The sequence below is a fragment of the Pinus tabuliformis genome, chromosome X, assembly GCF_031772625.1.
Source record: "Pinus tabuliformis cultivar Carrire ecotype Pingquan chromosome X, CPIR1, whole genome shotgun sequence".
Classification (NCBI taxonomy): Eukaryota; Viridiplantae; Streptophyta; class Pinopsida; order Pinales; family Pinaceae; genus Pinus; species Pinus tabuliformis.
The window spans coordinates 48,178,595-48,200,867 of record NC_142308.1 but is presented as its reverse complement, the minus strand read 5'-3'; the positions used below and the strand labels follow the sequence as shown (position 1 = coordinate 48,200,867).

Below are 22,273 nucleotides of genomic sequence, written 5' to 3'. Positions count from 1 at the left end.
CTGAACTGCTGCTCTCTTTGCCCCACAGAAAACCCCAATGTTGCCTTTAAGTGATTGCGTCAGCCCCTCTAGCTTCTGGTTCACTCTCTTTCGAGCTGCACTGTCTCTCTTGGTGCCGCTTTGCCTCTCTGCTATGTATTCTTGGCCTTGCATTGAAGTCCCTCTGCCGAACTGCCCCTCTCATTGCAACTCAGATCACTAGCTCGATTTTCTCAGCAAACCTCGCCCTAGAAAAATCGAACTCTTTGATCTCTTCAGTGTGTCTCCAACTGACTCTCAAGCCTCCTCTTATACTTTTCTTGTTGATGAATCAATGGCCGAGATTAAGTCCCTAATCGATGGCTAAGATTAAAATAGACTTGATCCTCGTCACTTAAAAGTTTCTCATCCATATTCTTGTTAATACCCATTAATATTTTTACTTTCCTAAGTTTAGACTTAGGAACCCATTAAAAATATTAATTATTTTAATAACTCCTCATCCGGGTGGAATTTCTCCAAACGATTTCTAGGTTTTTGACATATCATGTGTTCTAGCCCTTGCACAAAATTTTGGAGCGAGAGCACATCTGATGCTACCCAAAATTAACAATATGGTGTCCAGAAGCAGGTCCACACAACCAAAATCAGGGTTTCCCATGTATTGCCACTTCTAAAGCTAGTAGCCAATAGAGAAGATCCCACGAGACTAGGATACACGACTAACCCCCAAGTTAAGGTAAGGGAACAAGAGTATTGTCCAAACCGGTTCTTTTTACCGAATCCCCCCACTAATCCATGCCTAAATGTGCCCGAGAAAAGCAAGCATAAATACCGAATTACATAATGAAAAATCATAACTTCAGGGTTAGATGGCCCTCCAAACATACGATCATGACAAATGAGCGAGGGCACACAAAGGCTAGCTTAGGCGACGAAGAATAGTAGCACATCGAGTTATCAAGTGGCTGCAAGGGGTTGCTGGCTGCAGACTAAAGACAAATCTAAGAGAAAATTTATCCCATAGGGGTCACCCATTGGTGGTGGGTCAATCCCTATAAAGCATGACCACTGCTCAATGATTATCAACCTACAAGCCTTTTGGGTTTCTAAATTGGACTATCATCTGAGCCCACTCTATAATTATCAACCAATAAGCCTCATGGGTTTCTTAGTTGTGCTATCACGATAACTTCCCTCTCCTTGATTTCTCTCAGTCCTACTATTTTTGTTTGTCCTCTCAGTGCTCAGCTTGACCATCCAGGAGCCTCACAACCTCCCTATCTTTTTCCTTTTCCCTTTCTTTTCTTGAGTGTATGAATTCTTGAATCATCGTCTTTCTTCCACAGGAGCCTCTGGACCTCCTTTGTTTGTTTCAATAGGATCCTACCAACCTCCTCTGGTGGTCCTTCTTTCTCTGTGTGCATAGTGTCTTCCCTACTATGTGCATAAGAGAATGTGAAAAGAGAATTATGGATGCCTTTTCCATCTCGGCTACAATGGTTCTCCCCATTCCTGATTGGTCTATGTAGACCAACAAAACCTTGACAATGCAGCTTGTTACCCACCACTTTGTGTGTGGTATCCCCAATAATTTTTTTCTCCATGATGAGCCTCAGTCGACAGCCCCTTGATGCCTCCTACTAGCTCGTTGTGCCATTTCTCTACCACCTAAGCCAACCATGTGGTCCCTCACCCACCTGTATTGATTGTATGTTTGAAGGTGGGCCTCTTGAATCTAAAGGTATGTCTTGTCATTTGGTAATTGAGTATTGGGTTTACTTATCATGGATACTTCTGGGTATGGATTGATGGGAGGATTTGGCAGAAAGAGTGGGCTTAGTTTGTGCTCTTTTCCCCTTGATCGCTTTTGGTTGTTACCCTTGAATCTTAGTCCTGTGGGATCTCTATTTTATTGACCATTTGGTTGTAGGGTGGTACTACTTGGGAAACCCCGATTTTGGGTGCGTGGTCCCGCTCCTTTACCTGCACATATTACTCCCTTTCCACTCACTATATACCCATTCATCTTTTCTCCCACCTGGGTCTACATTCCCATTTTGGGTCCACATAGTGTTAGCCTCCCTTCACCCTTGCCCCCACCTTGGGACAAGCCTAGAATGATGCCCCAGAGGTTGAAGCAATTAAAAGAAAAAGTGAAAAGCATAGTTGGCCACATTTAACAGGAAATTGTACCACAAAATGCAAAAGATGGCTGGGACAAAATAATTAGCACGTGGGCAAAAGCCATTACATGAGCTCTACCCCAATCATTGGTCATCACCCTGGTTCCATAGGGTCTTGATGAGGCTCCTCTATCATTCAGGAACCCATGATTGTCCCAACCCCTGGAGGGCAATAAACTGCCCTACCTAAAAGGGGGTAACCACTGCTATATATTACACATCATGCTCTTGAGTCTTGTCCTTTGAGCCCCGAGCAGTTGATGAAAGAAAATTCATAAAAGGTAAAAATGCATACAAAGAAGGGTGGAAAAATCAAGGTCGGGGCACCCTATGTACCACAATTGCTCCCTCCTATACATTACATACCCAGGTGTGGGCTTCCCTTTATCTAGCTACCCCTATGCCCCACTATGTGGCCCAAGGCTGCCCCTCTCATTCCCTATTCCATCTCACTTATTTGTCACTTGCCACCCCCATTAGAGGGTTTTACCTTGGACACACTATCCCCTTTAAGCGCTGAAACCACCTAATAAGGTACTTGGCTAACCCCCTTTGCAGCTGGGACTTTGGGAGACACTAGCACATGCCAAAACCCACTACGGAAGGCATGCCATTATGAAGTACCCACTTTGTTATCCATGATTTGTAAGCTCTTTTAACCGATTATTCTAATGACTGGTTGTACTGGAAGCCTCAGGGACACATTGGAGCTTATGGAGGATTACAGGGGGTTTCCATTTGGGTTTGGTTTCCCTATATGAGATCCTAACCCCCAGAGGTCTACATTGGCACATGTAGGATGTGCATATAGAGCCATGGGCCTCCACAGCAGCAGAAAACACTCCACTGATCTTCATGGATGCTCAGAGACTACTAGCGATCCACTTTTGGGATGATGGTGATATGCTTGGTACATTATGCCCAACAGGCCCACACAGGAGCCCGACACTCTTGGCAGGTGTTCCAACACTTGTACGATGTCATGACAACATTCATTCCACCACTTGGACCCTTTCAAAGGATCTACAGGCCCAACAAGCCCACACAAGAGCCCCACACTCTTGGCAGGTGTTCCAACTGTTGTATGATGTCATGACAACATTCATTCCACCACTTGGACCCTTTTAGAGGATCTACAGGCCTAACAGGCCCACACAAGAACCCCACACTCTTGGCAGGTGTTCCAACACTTGTACGATGTCATGACAACATTCATTCCACCACTTGGACACCTAATAAGGTACTCAGCTAACCCCCTTTGGAGATGGGACTCTGGGAGACACTAGCACATGCCAAAACCCACTACGGAAGGCATGCCATTATGAAGTGTGCACTTTGTTATCCATGATTTGTAAGCTCTTTTACCTGATTATTCTAATGATTGGTTGTATTGGAAGACTCTAGGACGCATTGGACCTTCCACCACTTGGACCCTTGCAGAGGATCTACAGGCATCTCCGATTCATCTAGTGACCTATGGGGTCATCTATGTGCCCTCATACCCACTGGGAGCACCACATGTCTTCTACTTGGAGAACAAGGGGCCACTCGCTTGTCCATCATATTCCGAGGAATTTATTCCTCAATATGGCACTTCAAGATATTATTGAGCCTTTGGAGGGCCCTACGATATACACATATTGTTATTTGGCCCTTTGTGAGCCTTATTTTTACATTTGTAAGCTAGTTTGGTGGGCTTGTCACCAGTAGGGGTCTTATTTGCACATTATTTTATCATTAGGAGATGATGTAGGCCCATAGGCTAATTCGAACTCCTTAGGAGGCTTTGATGTTAGATACATTCATTTGGATCATCACTTGACTTGGGATCTCTCTAATCATAGAGAATTTTCTCACTTTTTCCTTGACGGATATTTTTGGAGATGGATAAATTTTGATATATGGATTTGGGCTATTTCTTGTCTTGGAGCTTTATTTCGCAAACGAAATCTGGTTGGATATACTCTATAACGTTGTAATTAAATTTTGATGCTATTATTCTTGTTGGTGCATACTACTAAAATTAGGGCTAGTTGTTGCATTATTGAAATGTGGAACTGAGCATGTTTTAACTAATTTAATGTATGGGCCAATGTTATATGAATGAAATGTCCTAGAGATTTATTTATCTTGAGAAACTTGCATCATTTGCTTTGAAGTATAAATACTTGAAAGTCACTTTCTTTTATTTCTCTCAACATTAGCGAAGTTGACTTTCTGGGCCTCCTTGATCAAGAAACCAAGTTCTTACTCATCATTATCCTTGACTTGATATCCCCAAGTTATCTAGGAACTGATACCTCAAAAAGGGTAAAGGGTGATCATTTCGACCATTTTCCCCAAGTCTAGCTCCATTAGGTCACCTAGGGCATCAATTTCCCGAGAATTGACCCAAGGACAAAATTCAGTCTCCTATAGGCTATTGTGTTGGTGAATCCCCTCACTCTCCTCCAAATTTGAGGCAATTCTAATGGTGTAATCTTCGGGAATCTCAAGCCCTAGCTCTAGGATCGAATCGTGCCTAGGCATCCCCAAGGCTAGACCTCAATATGATCAATTCAACCTTTTGAAGAAAGCATTCTTGTTTGGTCCTTTCCCCTCACCTTGTCCAGGATAGGAACATCATTGGTTGTTACATTCCATCCCCGAACCTGGGCTGGGTCCGCTTCACCCCATGTGGTCCCCCCTCTCAATAAAGACTATTTGTCAAGGACCATTTGGGAATCTATGTTTCTCAAGGATTATAGGGATTGAGAAACTTGTTCATAAGCCTATCCTTTCCCCCTCAACCCCAAAATCCTCTCCCCTTATCCTTGGTGGACCAAGTCCCTTGCTTAAAGAGAAAGCACGCTCCATTCTTCACTCCATCCTTGGGAAAGGGTTTTCAGGGTCACTTCTCATCTTTCCATTGACATATAGTTTACAAGTGAATCCCTACACTACTAGGACTCCTCCCATCGGTGAATGTTCGTAAAGAGCAGGGAGACTTTGTTGTGGTGGCAGTGGGCTAAGCCTCCACAGTTGCCCTTAAGCCAACAATTTCCCTCTTAGTAACCCCTTCAGGTCCCTTGTTGGTTTGAGTGGTAACACAACCCATACTCTTCTTTTAATTCTTGCAAATATGCCCAAAGGACACGTGGGCATGCCCTTGATTTCGACAGATTTAATAACACGGTTAGGTCCATTAAAACCACTCAGTCAACCCTTGAATGATATTTAAAACAACCAACTCCTCAAGCAATCTCCCTCCTCAAGCAACAAAATCTGTGTCCCTCTCTCAACCATTTTAAATTTTATTGTTACATAATTACAAGGGGAATTAACCCACAGGGGATGTCCCACTTACCTTGGTGCTTTATGTGGATGATCTCATTCTGACGAGCTAAGAGGCTCATAGAGATGTGGAAGTTAGGACCTTGCTTTGGAGTTCGAGATTAAGGACATCGGGATGTTGCATTTCGTTTTGGGATTGGAGGTGTGGCAACTGTTGGGAGAGATATTCCTTGGGCAGGGCAAGTATGCGGTTGATATCCTAAAGAGATTCAGGATGGAGGATTGCAAGCCTATGTCGACAACCATGATTACCAACTTGACGATGCTTAATGCTTCTAAGTCTGAGTTGGTGGATCCCACATTGTATAGGTCGCTGATAGGGTCCTTGATGTATCTAGTCAACACTAGGGTATATATGTTTTGTTGTGAACACATTTGTCAGAGGGTTCATTGGGTGGGAGTGAAACATGTACTTAGGAACTTGAGAGGGACAATTGAGTATGGACTCAGGTTTGCCAGGATTGGTGTAGTGTAGTTGTAGGGCTACACAGATTCAGATTGGGGTAGCAGTGTAATGGACAAGACAAGTACTTAGTGTTGTTTCAGTTTGGGGTCCACTGTGATCTCATGGTTTAGCGAGAAGTAGAACTCTATAACGATTAGCTTAGTAGAGGTTGGGTACACGGTTGCGAGTCTGGCGAGTTGTGAGGCCATATGGCTTTGCAAAATGCTCACAGGTTTATTTGGTCTTGAGATGGATCCCACCACAATTCAATGCGATAGTCATAGTTACATCAAACTTTCAAAGAATCTAGTGTTTCATGAAAGGTCCAAATGTATAGAGATCAGGTCGCATTCATTAGTGATAGGGTCCATGTGAAAATTTCATCTATTGCAACCACTAGAAATTATTCTTCTAACTTTAAATTTAATTATGCAATTTATTTGCTACGACAAACAACAAATAAAATCACAACTGCAATTTTCACCATAAAAATACTACGAAAAAATAACAAATTGAAAACTGAGAGATTTTAGCACACACATAAAATTTGACACTTATTTTTGGACAATTGTCCCCGTAAAAACCCAACTTGGGAAAACCGGTGTAACAAATGAGGGTTTTATTATTATTATGCACCATAAATTTTGAGTACAATAAAATGATGCCAAACTGGCGTTTCTATCTGAAAGAAATGCTGGCCAAAATATTTGAGGGAATTTTAGCCTCCTGTCCATGTAATCTCACCTCATTCTCGGCTCAGAAACTGACCCCAAGAATGATCTGCGTCAACCTTTGCGTTGGCTCTGCACAGTCCCTTGTATGCTCAATCCAGAACTCCCTCTGAAGCAAACGTTCGACCTGTCTCTGCTACTGGAAGTCTCTGTCCAGGTTTTTTGGAAATTTTCTTGGCCTTTGGCACCTGAAACAATCCACTCCACAACGAAATCGAACTGACCTTCCTGAAGCACTCCGCAACCCTTGTGTAACCTCCTGGAGAATTATTACGACCTCCACTTCTGACTTCTTCAGAACTGGAAACTCCTTCGGAAAATTTGCCACTTGCTATTCGATCACTGGCTCGATTTCATTGCTAAATCATCTGCCACTGGGAAATCGAATTGCCTAGATCATTGAGTATCTGCAACTGGTGTATTCTCTATCTACCCATCAACTTATTCTTATAATCTTCTGTTGGAGCACCAACAACCAAGATTAAAACATAATCAATGGCCCAGATTAATTCCCTGTCGATCTGTGTGAGTTTCTAGTTGATTCTCACCATATCTCAATTAATACTGATTAATTAACCATATTCCCTAAATTTAGACTTAGGAAATATATGAAAATCGACTAATAATCTAATTAGACACTTCTAGATGGAATTTCCAGAAAAGATTTTTGGGTTTTGGAGATCTCATGTATTCTAGCCTCTCCACCAAATTTTCTGGCTAGAACACATCTGATGCTACAAAAACTCTCCCTTAGTAAGGACTATGTTCTCTCTAGTGCTGCACAACCTGCCACAACACCCTGTCTCTATATCACCTCCTGTCACGCTGCTGATGTCTGGCTACTGCTGCCCACCAACCACTGCGCAACTCTGATGCTGCATCTGTGCTGCTGCTAACCCTGCTATACTTCTGCGAACACTGGATTTGCACTGCAACTCCCTCTCATCTGTTGCTGTTGCAACTTCAACTACTGCAACTGAGAAGCATCCAAAATAATTTGTCCCTGCTACTAAAACGGGTTCTCCACCATATCCATCTATTCTCTGAAATACACAAACTTAGCTCTCCCTAGAGCTTTCATGAGTATATCTGCAACCTGCTCTTTTGTAGGAACATACTATAGCTGGACTGCTCCATGTTGTACGCAATCTTTGATGAAATGACATTGAATATCTATGTGTTTCGATTTGTCGTGAAACACTGGATTCTCAGAGAGCTTTATGCAACTTTGATTATCACAGTGGACATTGGTCTCCTCCAACCTCTGACTGAACAAGCGCACTAGCAGTTTCCGAAGCCATATAGCTTCGCACGTAGCTGTGCTTGTTGCCATATACATTGCTTATGCAGTGCTCAATGCTACTAACTTCTGCTTCCAGCTATACCAAGAATTTAATATTCCTAATGGAAAAATTTACAATGATAACAAAAACATGCAAGACAATTCAAGATAAATTTTTTCAAAAAACACCAATAAACCAGAAATGCCCCCAAACACGCACGCCAAAATAGTTAATTTTTTTATATATAACTGCTGGAGTACAATGTGAAATAGAAAGAGTGCACTTGCGCTTTGCACAAGGCAAGCTAGAAGCCTCAGGTGGTTGATATATAAATGTCCAACTGCTGTAGGAGTTTATCTTCCAGATATCTGCATTGGCCCTAGTAATTTTGCACTGCTAGCTGTGTTGAGACCTTGATTTGACCCCTCAAATTTGCCCAGAAAATTGTGCAAATTAGATATGATATCCTTGTCAAAAACCCAAAAAGTGTTTTCTCTAGTTTTGACGCTCCAAAATTGACCCCAAATTCCCAACACTTCTCCACTACTAGTGAATTTCGGTCTGCAGGAATTTCTGTCTTTACAACCCTCCAAAATAGTGGAAAATATCCCCTTGGCTCACTTCTAACTCCCACACAACAACCCAACTCCAAATACCTCTGACCAAGACCACCCACAACAACTCCCTCTCAATTACTACACAGGCCTGGGTAGTAACTGCGTAGGCTCAACAAGAGAAATTCGTACTGGTGAGATGGGCTCACTTCTGCTCTGCAATTCTCTCCTCTCCTCCAACAAATTCTGCAAGTAGTGTCCAACAAATGGTGTATTCCCTTGGAGTGGCCCCCACTCTCCACTTCCCATTGAATTTCTTGCCTTTTCTAATGTTTGGGGGTGGCTCCTTTATAATTTTTTTTTTCACCCACTTTTCCTAAGTTTATATGCCAAATATTTATTAACTGCCAAAAATTGCAAAATTGAGAATTCCCTTAGCAAAACTATTAATTGGGGACATGACAAAGTAACCATCCTTAATCCAACACTGAAGCAGTGCCCAGAGGTACTTTTCCTGTCCATTGAATTGCCTGCCCAATTTGCGTCTGTGAATCCACATAGTATGACATCATCCCCTCGGGTATATCTCAACCCATACTCGATTGTGCCACACACATATCTCAAAATATGCCTCACTGTTGCCTAATGTACCCTCATTGGCTCTACCATAAACTGACTGAGGGTATTGATTGCGAAGCAAATATCTAGCTTAATGTTGACCAGATACATGAGAGACTTGATAAGCTGTCTATACAAGGTGGGGTCGACATCCTTGTCATCTGATGCATATATCTTCTTCCAGTTGTTGATCATGGGCGTAGACATGGGTCTACAATCCTGCATTCTGAACGACTTCAGAATATCTGTAGCGTATCTTCCTTGCCCAAGGAAGATCTCCTCGTCCTTCTGCCACGCTTCCAATCCTAGGAAATAGTGCATCAACCCCAAATCCTTCATATCAAACTCTACTGCGAGGTTCCTCTTGCAATCTTCTATGAGCCCCGATGATCCTGTCAAGAAGAGATCATCCACATACAATACTAGGATGAGTGGTTCACACTCTACCATCAAATAATAAAGGTTTGGATTTGCGTCCCTCTTGTCGAATCCCATCTGTTGGAAGTAGCTGCCAATCCGACCATACCATGCCTTGGGAGCCTGTTTGAGCTCGAATAAATATTTCTTCAATCTGCATACGAGTGCGTCTCTCATGAGTCTCGAAGCCCTATGGTTGTTCAATGTACACCTCTTCCTCTATCACCCTGTTCAAGAATGTTGTCTTGACGTCCATCTGGTGAATCTGCCATCCCATCTGAGCTGCTAGGGATATAATTGACCGAATAGAGGTGTATTTGGCAATTGGGGTGAATGTCTCTTCATAATCTATCCCTTCTTTCTGTGCATACCCTTTTGCCACCAACCTAGCCTTCTACTTCTTTATGTTACCATCTGCAACATACTTGATCTTTGACATCCATCGAGAACTTACAATTGACCTGTCCTCGGGCCTCGACACCACCTCCCAAACATCATTTGTCATGATAGAGTTGTACTCTTCTACCATGGCATCTACCCACACCTAATGTTGTGCGGCTTCCTGAAGCTGGAAGGTTTTGCAACCTGAGCTACCAATGCTTGATATCTGTCAGGCTGCTTGCACTGTCTTTTGTTTGTTCTAGGAGTTCCAAGAAACTCCTCTGCATCTCTCAATGTTTGACGAACTTCTCTATTGGCTCGACCACTAGTAGTGGGAGGTTCTACCAGCTCCTCCTCATCCTGCTCTTGTTGCTCCGTCTCCTGAGATCTCACTGGATTCCTTGCTCCTGATAAAATACTAGTACTGGTTACTGTACTGGATCCTTGTGACCAGTGTTGATAATATCGGCGATATATCGATGATATTCGAAAATATTGCGATATTTTCGGCAAAACGATATATTGCCGAGTAAATATCGTGATATTTTCCGTTTTGAAAATATCACGAAATTTTCAAAATATCGGCAAAATGTCGCGATATTTTGAAAATATCGACGAAATATCGCCATATTTTCAAAATATCGGCTATGTTTAAAAATCTGAAAAAAAAGGGAAAAAAAAGAAAAAATATGATTTTTTATGCTTGTCGATATTTGCCGATATTTTCGCCGATGTTGCTGATAAGATGTTTTCTAGACCCTCCCGAATATTTTTCTGATACCAATATTATCAACATTGCTTGTGACTATCCCATTGGTGGTCCCACTAGCTGCCCTTGTTGCTGGACCAATGGAGCTTCAGCTGGCTAATCCTGATCACTTGCAGGGATCTCACAACATTTCTTGAAATCTCGATCTTCCATGAACTTTATGCCTCGTCTTACTACAATCTTCCTATTGCTAGGAATGTTGATCATGTATGCCTTGGAGGTCTCACTATACCCAACGAGAAACCCCTTCTCTGCAGTGTGATCCAATTTGGTGTGTTCTCTTTTGGCACCTGGCAATAAGCAATGCTGCCAAAGATCCTTAAGTGACTAACTTTTGGCTTCTTCCCTGTGAAGACCCCTTTTGGCGTTTTCTTCCCCAATGCTCTATGAGGAGTCCGGTTCTGAATGTATACTGTGTGTTACGTGCCTCTGCGCATAGAAACTTGGGCAGATTTTGGTCATATAATGTTGCTTTTGCAGCCCCAACTATGGTTTTGTTTTTTCACTCCGCTACCCCATTTTGTTGTGGATTATATGGAGTTGTCCATTCTCTTCTAATGTCTTCCTTTTATCAATATACTCTCCACCATTATCTGAGCGAAGCACGTTGATCTTTTTCCCTTTCGCATTCTCCACGAGGGCCTTAAACTCCTTGAAACGATCGAAGACCTCATCTTTGGTCTTCATGAAGTAGATCCAGTTTTTCCTGGAATGGTCATCAATAAAGGTGACAGAGTATTCGACACCACTAAGAGCTCTAGTGGACATTGGGCCACAAACATCTGAATGTATAAGTCCTAAGATACCATTTGCTTTGCCGTCACTTCTTGGGAATGCTGCCTTAGCATACTTCCCAAGTACGCATCCTCTGCACACATCATTGTGTTCTGTGCCAAGTTTTGGAACCCCTGTTACTGTTTCCTTGAGCATCTTGAGTGCTCCATGGTGTAGATGTCCCATTCTCCTATGCCATAACTCATTCAGCTCCTTCCCACTGCTACTGTCACTACCTATTAGTGCCATTGGAGAGTCGAGTTGCAACCTGTACAATCTGTTTCTTCAAACTCCAATTTGTCTTACCTTCTTCCAACTTGAGTGTTTGATAAACACTTTCTTCCCTATGAAGTGGATATCGTATCCCTTATCTTGTAACTGGGATACTGAAATCAGGTTCGTACCCAATCCTGGGACATGCAATACATCTGTAGTGTTGGTGCTTGCTTTGGACTCCCTCTGAAAATCGATGGTACCTCTCCCTACTGAAGTACACTTCGTTCTGTTTCCCATAGTAATATGGAAATCCATCTGCTCCTCCTTTGTAGTTAGAGAAATATTCTCTAACCCCTATCATATGAGCTGATGCTCCACTGTCTATATACCAGACACCTTGTGACGCTGATCCTGATAAGCAAGCAAATTCGTCCTCCAACCTAGAAGACAAGTCTGAAGCCTCCTGAATGTCAATTCTGTCCATGATCATAGGAAGAACAATTTGGGTGCTATTCCTCTTCCACCCTATGTTGATTTTGCAACTGCAAAAACTCGTTGCATCCAACCAAAAATCTGCTCAGCGAAAATTTGAGCTGCAACTACTCCCTCTAATTGCTGGAATCACTCTCTTGGGCCAATTGTATTTTCTGCACCCCTGCAACTGAAAATTGAATTGCTGGCCCAACAATTCGACGTCCCTATCTGAGCACTGCGTCGCCTCAAGAATTTCGGTCTGCTACTCCCTTTGAGCTGCGAAATTCTTTCTCTGCTTTTGAGCTTCTCCACTGATCAGTCACGCTTTGATACCATGTGAAAATTTCATCTATTGCAGCAACTGAAAATTACTCTTCTAACTGTAAATTTAATTATACAGTTTATTTGCTATGACAATTGATGAATAAAATCACAACTGCAATTTTCACCATAAAAATACTGCGGAAAAATAACACACTGGAAACTGAGAGATTTTAGCTCACACATAAAATTTTGACACTGTTTTTTTTGGACAATCGTCCCTAGAAAAACCCAACTTGGGAAAATTGTGCAATAGATGAGGGTTTTATTATTATGCACCAAAAATTTTGAGTACAATAAAATGATGCCAAACTAGCGTTTCTATCTGAAAGAAATACTAGCCAAAATATCTAAGCTAATTTTACCCTCCTCTCCAAGCAATCTCGACTCAGTTTGGGCTCAGAAACTGACCCCCAGAATGATTTGCGTCAACCTTTGTGCTGGCTCTGCACAATCCCTTGCACGCTCAACCTGGAACTCCCTCTGAAGCAAACTTTCTGCCTGTCTCTCCTGCTGGAAGTCTCTGTCCAGGCTTTTTGGAAATTTTCCGGCCTCCAACACCTGAAACATTCCACTCCACAGCTATATCAAACTGCCCTTCTTGAGGCACTACACAACCCCTGTGTAGCCTCTTGGAGAATAATTACGACCTCCTCTTCTAACTCCTTCAGAACTCGAAATTCCTTCGGAACTGGAAACTCCTCCGGAAAATCACTATGCTGCCCCTAAGCCATCTGCTACTCGATCACTAGCTCGATCTCACTCCTGAATCATCTACCACTAGGAAATCGAATTGCCTAGATCATTGAGTATTTGCAACTGGTGTATTCTCCATCCACCCATCGACTACTTATAATCTTCTGTTGGAGCACCAACGACGAAAATTAAAACATAATCAATGGCCCAGATTAATTCCTTGTCGATCCGTGTGAGTTTCTAGATGATTCTCACCTTATTTCAATTAATATTGATTAATTAAGACACTTCTAGGTGGAATATCCATAAACGATTTATGGGTTTTGGATATCTCATGTATTCTAGCCTCTCCACCAAATTTTGTGGCTAGAACACATCCGTTGCTACAAAAACTAACAGTCCAAAGGCGTGTTGTGAGGTTGTAGTACATATATATATGGATGAGTAGGTGGTCGACATTCTAACCAAGCCCTTGGTGAAGGGGAAGTTTGTGTTCTACTAGGACAAGCTGGGAGTAGTGGAGAATCCCTTCATTGCTAGGATAGTGTTGGTGTTTGTAGCATCAGAAGGCCTTCTAGATAGGCTAAGTGTCTAGCATGTAGGAGTCCTCATTAGGTGCTTCTTCGAGAGGAGCAAGTATTATGGTTTCTTTCTTATGTTCTAACATAGGAAAATTTCATCTATTGCAGCAACTGGAAATTCCTCTTCTAACTGTAAATTTAATTATACAGTTTATTTGCTACGACAATTGACGAATAAAATCACAACTGCAATTTTCACCATAAAAATGCTGCGGAAAAATAACAAACTGGAAACTGAGAGATTTAGCTCTCACATAAAATTTTGACACTGTTATTTTTGGACAATCGTCCTCGGAAAAACGATGCAACAAATGAGGGTTTTATTATTATGCACCAAAAATTCCGAGTACAATAAAATGATGCCAAACTGGCATTTCTATCTGAAAGAAATACTGGCCAAAATATCTGGGGAATTTCGCCCTCCTCTCCAAGCAATCTTGACTCAGTTTGGGCTCAGAAACTGATCCCCAAAATGATCTGCGTCAACCTTTGCGCTGGCTTTGCACAGTCCCTTGCACGCTCAACCCGGAACTCCCTCTGAAGCAAACTTTCTGCCTGTCTCAGCTGCTGGAAGTCTCTGTCCAGGCTTTCTGGAAATTTTCCCGGCCTCCGACACCTAAAACATTCCACTCCACAGCTAAATCAAACTGCCCTTCCTGAGGCACTACGCAACCCTTGCGTAGCCTCTTGGAGAATAATTACGACCTCATCTTCTGACTCCTTCGGAACTGGAAACTCCTCCGGAAAATCACTATGCTGCCCCTAAGCCTTCTGCTAAATCACTGGCTTGATCTCACTGCTGAATCATCTGCCACTAGGAAATCGAACTGCCTAGATCATTGAGTATCTGCAACTGGTGTATTCTCCATCTACCCATCGACTTCTTATAATCTTCTGTTGGAGCACCAATGACGAAAATTAAAACATAATCAATGACCCAGATTAATTCCCTGTCGATATGTGTGAGTTTCTAGATGATTATCACCTTATTTCAATTAATACTGATAAATTAACCATATTCCCTAAGTTTAGACATATGAAATTTTTAAAAATTTGTAAAGTGCAGATAGAACATTAAACGATCGACAGAAAACAAGTCAAGACAAGAGACACAAGATGTGGCGGCTAGCCAGGGACAAACCCCACAATGTGTGGGGAAACCCTTTGATCAAATCTTCTTTTATCTTCAATAATTCAACAGAGAGAAATAGTACAATAAATCTGATTCATATCAGCAGTAGCAAACCCTAGATCAGTAGCATCAACATTAGCGGCTTCATTATCAAACTAGGGCAGACCATATCTCACAAACCGACAGTCGGATTGACTTCATTCCACCACCAAAAGTTTCGGCTTCCAGAGGAGGTTCAGATGAACCTACAACGCAGTTCAGATGAGGAGATCTTCTAGGCCACGCAAGTCAATCTTTACTTCTGCAGTTGCAGCTTCAGTTTCAGCAGTTTCCGGCTTCAAACTAGGGCAGTCGATATCTTGCAAACCGTTCATCGGATTGACTTCATTCCACCACCAAAAGTTGCGGCTTTCAAAGGAGGTTCAGATGAACCTACAACGCAGTTCCAAAGAGGAGATCTTCTAGGCCACGCAAGTCAATCTTTACTTCTGCAGTTGGAGATTCAGTTTCAGCAGTTTTCGACTTCACATGTGTGAGAGAGAGAGACCCATTTCAGCGCAGTAGAGAAGAGACTCATATCTGCGCAGTAGAGAGAGAGAGAGATGTGATGAGATGAGTCCAAATGAGGAAAAGTCCTCTTATATTTATACACAACGTTGGTGGGTGAATAGATGCGACTGTTGGGCTTCTGAGCCTACATGAGTTGTAGGTCGGCTTGATAATAATTCCATAATCAAAATAAATTCATATCTCCATGAATACTTATCGGAATTGGATGATCTTTATATCAATCCTACACCTCTCGACGAGAGGAATCTAATAAAAATATTATTAGCCATGAATAAGATGAACCACATGAAGTTTTGCCCTGGTTGCCAATTTTAACACTCCCTCTCAACCATGGAGAACTTCATCTGCAATCTGTCTATCGGTCGTTACTATTCATCCATCAAATGCACTGTCTTGTACAGCCTGACCCTTGCCTTGCTCTGCTCTATTTTGCCTGTTCTGCTTTGTCTTGTTTTGCCCTGCACTGATCTGTACTGTTTTGTTCTGTTCTGCTCTGCTCTTGCATTGTTCTGTTCTACTCTGCTTTTGTCCGAATTATGAAGAAGAAGAAATGATCGAGGATGTATCATGCTGACTCAAATTCAGTCTCAGAGTATGTACCACTGGTCCCAGACCAGTCTCAACCAACCCAAAGTCAGCGTCATAGTGAGTACAACTCCAATGGTCCTAGACCAATATCATCCTCCACTGACTCAAAGTCAGTCTCAGAGTATGTACCACTGATCCCAGACCAGTCTCAACTGACCCGAGGTCAGCGTCATAGTATGGTACAACTCCTACCACTGGTCCCAGACCAGTATCATTGATCCCAGATCAATGGAGGTCATTCTAGCGTAGGGAGTACGGTAGTTACAACGATGCGTCCATCGGTACTACTATGGTCCCTAACTTCATTTCCCTGCTCATTGATCAGATGAGAGGTACTTCCCATGAGTCCCAGACTGCATGGGTAGGATGCCTCGACAGGAGAACTAATCAATCCTGTCCTCACAGGAGAACACATCCATCCTGCTACAATTGCCATGGAGAATAGATCAATCCAGGCTGCCATGGAGAACACATCAATCCAGGCCTCATAGGAGAACTAATCATCCTGCTACACAGGAGAGCGAATCATCCTGTTCCACAAGAGAGCGAATCATCTTGTCCCACAAGAGAGCGAATCATCTTGTTCCAGTGTGCACCACCAGGGGAGGGTGAGTCACCTTGTGGTCATATGTTGCTCCAGTAGGAACCGCAAGCCCTCAGAGCTCCCAGAGCTCAATGTATGCAACATGCAGGACCATTGTACAAGAGTTTCTTGCCGACTCCAAGTCGTTTGGGAAAATCACAGATTAGATCTTTCCTCGGGGCTTTGACAAGGTGTATCAACCTGTACATCATCTTAATGTGATGGAGCTTCCTTGCTCATGGACTTACCATATCCCAGATGATGTCTATCTGCTGGAGCAATTGACGAATACGGGATTCCTCAATAATCGAATCCCACCTCTGGTTGTTACAAAGAATCACAGTGGTATCCAATGTAAATCCAAACAGCTCACTGAAGAGCTTTCGCAACCAGACTGCCTCACACGAGGTCATGCTAGCAACAATATATCCTGCTTTGGTGGTGCTCAAAGCCACCGACTTCTGCTTCCTGCTCATCCAGGATATCGAAGCAGATCCCAAGGTGAAACAGCACCCGGAAGTGCTCTTACGGTCCACCACACTGCCTGCCCAATTAACATCAGTATATCCAAGTAGTCTCACATCTCCAGTAGTGTATCTTAATCCATGAGAGATTGTGTCCTGAAGACATCTCAGAAGATTCCTGTCATCAATCTAGTGAGGCTCAACCAAATATGAGCTCACAATGCTAACTGCAAAACATATGTTCGGACGGAGGTTCACCAAGAACATCAATGCGAATGAGTTTTTGAAACTCAGAGGCATTTCCCAAGTCTGGTTCGACATCACTACCATATAACTTCTAAAAGTTAAGATTCTCGAGGTAGTCACAGGCTTGCAGTCCATCATACCAAATCTTTCCAATATCTTTACCACATATTTTCCTTGAGATAGGAAAATTTCCCTTGGCTTCTGCCACACTTCAAGTCCTTGGTCCTTCATTTCAAATTCAGAAGCCATCTCCCTCTTACATTTGTGAATGAGAGGGTTTGCACCTGTAGAAAGAGGTCATCCACATGCAACACCAGTATGATAGGCTTGTCATCTTCAACCTTAAAGTAAAGGTTAGGATCGGCTTCACTCCTAGTGAATCCCAACTTCATCAAGTAGCTATCGATCCTCTCATACCATGCTCGGGGTGCTTGCTTCAGCCCATAGAGAGCCTTCTTCAACCTGCATACATGAGATTTTCAATCATAAATCTCAAATCCTTCGGGTTGCTCCACGTAGACCTCTTCTTTGATCAAACCGTGCAAGAACGCAGTCTTGACATCCATCTGATGTAGGTTCCATCCTTGTGAAGTGGCAAGGGCTATGATCGAGCGGATGGTCGTATATCTGGCAACAGGTGCAAATATCACATCATAGTCTATACCTTCCTTCTGGGAGAAACCATGAGCAACAAAACGAGCCTTATACTTTTCCATACTTCCATCTGCTGCATGCTATATCTTGTAAGCCAATTTTGAAGTAACAATTGTCTTGTCCAGGGTTTGGGAACTACTTCCGAGACATCATTCTCCATAATAGACTCATATTCTATGGTCATAGCATCCTTCCATAGTTAATGCTTGATGACATTTGAGAATGATGAAGGTTCATTTTGTATGATCGTGCTCATGATGGTCAGGTATCCCTGATACCTGTTAAGTTTCTTACTTTGATGGAAGGTTCCTCAGGGTGCAGCATGTCCTTCAACATCATCAAGTATCCCCCTAAGCCATGAAGGCCTCTTCCTAGAAGAGGAAGGCTCATGTGGATGAGGATCAATCGGATCCATGGGTTCTTCTACATCAGGCATTGATTCATCATCCTTTTCTTTCGGTTCTCTGCTGTCGGCTTCTTGAGAGCTCCTCAAAGTCGGAAGATTGTTCACCTTGCTGAGAGCAATATCAGTGAACTTTTCTTCAGTAGTCTTGGAACCCAATGCTTGATGAGGGCATCGAATTTTGTACATATACGGCAGTGTTTGTAGTTTTAGCCCATAGAAAATTTGGAAGTCTTTAATCATGTAGCATGGCCCGGACAGCTTCCACAATCGTGCAGTTCTTCCTTCCCACCACACCATTCTGCTCAGGAGTATGTGGTGTAGTAGTCTCCCTCTTAATGCCAACCTCAGGTATGCCTGAGTGAACCAACTGTAATATATCGGAGGTCTTGCTTTGGCTTGAGGGGAATGGTTCCCTTTTGAGCTTTCCTTTGGCACATCCCGGACATACACCTTCTTTCTCTACTTGGAATTCGGGCATCCCTGTTACCATCTGTCTTACATCGGGTAGAGCTTTGTAATGAAGGTGGGCAAACCTCCGATGCCAAAGTTCGGACTAAAGAGTTGTCTCACAAGACATGACACCTAGCGGACTTCTTGATATAATGAATCAACACTAAACCCAAGAGTAAAGAGATCTTTAACATTATTTTTCCATATACATACCTTGCCATTGCTGAAGGTTACCTTGTAGCCTTTGTCTTCCATTGCCAAGATGGACACTAGGTTCCTTTTGAGGTCAGGTGTATTTAATACATCCTGGACTTTCTAACCTTCTTGAATGGTTGTCCTCTTCCTCGATCTCCAGCTCTCCTCTTACCTTTGCTGTTGAATTTGTCATTCCTTTGATTTGCCATAAGAGGGATTTTGATCATCGTCCCGGTGTGAGTCCTTTCTTCTCTTTGCATGAGAAGAAAAGACAGTAGGAGGACCTTTAGGCATGGGCATTTCTTGCACTTCTTCCCTTGTTTCTTCTTGAATGCATCTAGCCATTAATTCCTCGAAATTAGGAATTACATTATTGTTCAGAAGAGTAGTCCTGAACACATACCATTCAGATGGTAATCCTCCGAGAGTTGTGAGTGCCATTTCTCTGTCAGTAATGGTTTCCCCAATAGATAGGAGATCGTTCTTGATCTCGGTGATTCTTAAGAAGTATGCCTGCATACTTTCATCTTTACCCTTCTTGATTTCCCTCAACTTATTTCTAAGAAACAAAACTTGATTTGCATCATTAACTTTAAATAAACTCACCAGTCTGTCGTAGATTTCCTTGGAGGTGTCTAGATCAGAGATGTAGGCCACCAAGCGCTTGTCGATAGAGTCCCGGATGATCTTCTTTGTTTTGACTTTTCCATTTTTCCATTTTTTCCAGGCAGCAGCAGATGCATTTGATGAAGGCTCAACAATATTGCCTCTTACATGGTCCAACACTCCTTGATCTTCAAGGGTTAGATCGATAGACATCTTCCATCTGTGATAGTCAGCTTTCTCACGGATCTTGTCTTCGGCAGGAAAGAGTGTTGAGGACCCCATAGTTATTTTAGGATAGCCTTGCCAATCTTCTCTTCAATGATTGCTCTTGCTCTTGCTCGGGCTTTGTCTTCACCTCAGCTCTGATACCATGTTAAGTTATGGTATGTTCTATGCTTATAACAGTTTACTTCTTTTTCTTATTATATTCCACCGATTAGCAATCACATGTACATAAAGTAAAGTGCAGATAGAACATTAAACGATCGACAGAAAACAAGCCAAGACAAGAGACACAAGATGTGGCGGCTAGCCAGGGACAAACCCCACAATGTGTGGGGAAACCCTTTGATCAAATCTTCTTTTATCTTCAATAATTCAGCAGCGAGAAATAGTACAATAAATCTGATTCATATCAGCAGTAGCAAACCCTAGATCAGTAGCATCAGCATTAGCGGCTTCATTATCAAACTAGGGCAGACCATATCTCACAAACCGACAGTCGGATTGACTTCATTCCACCACCAAAAGTTTCGGCTTCCAGAGGAGGTTTAGATGAACCTACAGTGCAGTTCAGATGAGGAGATATTCTAGGCCACGCAAGTCAATCTTTACTTCTGCAGTTGCAGCTTCAGTTTCAGCAGTTTTCGGCTTCAAACTAGGGCAGTCGATATCTTGCAAACCGTTCGTCGGATTGACTTCATTCCACCACCAAAAGTTGCGGCTTTCAAAGGAGGTTCAGATGAACCTACAACGCAGTTCCAAAGAGGAAATCTTCTAGGAATGCAGTTGCAGCTTCAGTTTCAGTAGTTTCCGGCTTCACATGTGTGAGAGAGAGAGACCCATTTCAGTGCAGTAGAGAAGAGACTCATATCTGCGCAGTAGAGAGAGAGAGATGTGATGAGATGAGTCCAAATGAGGAAAAGTCCTCTTATATTTATACACAACGTTGGTTGGTGAATAGATGCGACTGTTGGGCTTCTGAGCCTACATAATCAAAATAAATTCATATCTCCATGAATACTTATCGGAATTGGATGATCTTTATATCAATCCTACACCTCTCGACGTGAGGAATCTAATAAAAATATTATTAGCCATGAATAAGATGACCCACATGAAGTTTTGCCCTGGTTTCCAATTTTAACAGAGCTGGAGCCACCTTTACAAAGTGGAAAATTGCCACCGCTTGAGATAAAACTTGAAAAGTTGGTATTTTCTTTTCAATAAAAATCCTCCTATTATGAGGTGATCATGACCCCACAACACTAGAAAAGAGACTACTCTGAACGGGTTTATCAAGTGGTGTTTATATTTGTTGTTGCCAAATAAATGTCAACTAGATAAGATTTCAGAGCATTTTCTTAGCATTCACCGTCATTTCATATCTTATAATTGTGAGTTGCTTAAAATAGGTTCAATGAATTAGTTAAAATTCTAGTTGAATGGTTTTCATTATTATTTTTGTCTAAATATTTGAAAATTGGGGATATTTAAATTGTTCAAAGTTATAAACTTTATGTGTTTAAAGTAGTTGTCAGTTACCGTTAAAAACCTATTTCAATGGTTTTCATAGTTGTTTTGTTAAATATATGAAAAATTCAGATACTTAAATTGTTTGAAGTTTTAAAAAACTTCAACTAAATATATTAGGGAAGATATGGATGTATATGAGTTTTAGAAATTGAATGTACTCGAGAAATCACAAATTGAAAAAAATAGTTTACAACCTTGAGATATATCCTAATCAATATTTTGAAACATTTTCACCTTTGGTACTCATTTTCATATTTGTTGGGTTGTCAAGAAGAAAGAGGGGATTGATGAAGGATTTGAAAATGTGAATAAGACTCTACAAGATAGCAATGAGCTTTCTAAAGATATTAAGGAAGCACAGGTACATGCATCTAAAATTGTATTTTTCTCTATTAATATTGTGGAGCAGATTCTTAAAATTGGCCATTATTTAATAACTTAAAACCGTGAGTTAGTTTGGTTTTCATTATTTTTTTTTTAATATTTGAAAATTGGGGATATGTAAATTGTTCAAAGTTGTAAAAAATTTTAGCGAAATTATCAGGGAAAAGGTAGATGTGTACATGCTTTGGAAGTGAATGTACTTGAGGAGGCACAAATTGTGAAAATGACTTGGTGACCTTGAGATATATTTTGATCAATAATTTGAAACATTAATTTTGGTGCTCATTTTCATGTGTAGGTTTGTCAACAAGAAAAAATAGGCATTGATGAGAAAATTGAAAATCCAAATAAAACTCCACACGATAGCAATGAGCTTTCTCAAGATGCTAAAGAAGCACAGGTACCTACATTGTGAATTCTATCTATTTCTGTTCATTGGCCATTATTTTATAACTGACAATTATGAATCGCTTAAAATAGGT

At 41.8% G+C, this 22,273-nt stretch overlaps 1 protein-coding gene across 6 annotated transcripts in view; it reads left to right on the top strand.

Annotated features, from left to right (window-relative positions):
• LOC149138257 (uncharacterized) overlaps window positions 1-22,273 on the top strand; it is a 190,880-nt gene that overhangs the window by 48,998 nt on the left and 119,609 nt on the right. For 4 of the 6 annotated variants that reach the window (XM_089446641.1, XM_089446642.1, XM_089446639.1 and 1 more), the window contains exons 6-7: window positions 21,679-21,768; window positions 22,090-22,191. In XM_089446641.1, the coding sequence (XP_089302767.1) occupies window positions 21,679-21,768; window positions 22,090-22,191 (192 nt within the window). The remainder of the gene's footprint in view (window positions 1-21,678; window positions 21,769-22,089; window positions 22,192-22,273) is intronic. The other 2 variants (XM_089446638.1, XM_089446640.1) reach the window with 2 other exon arrangements.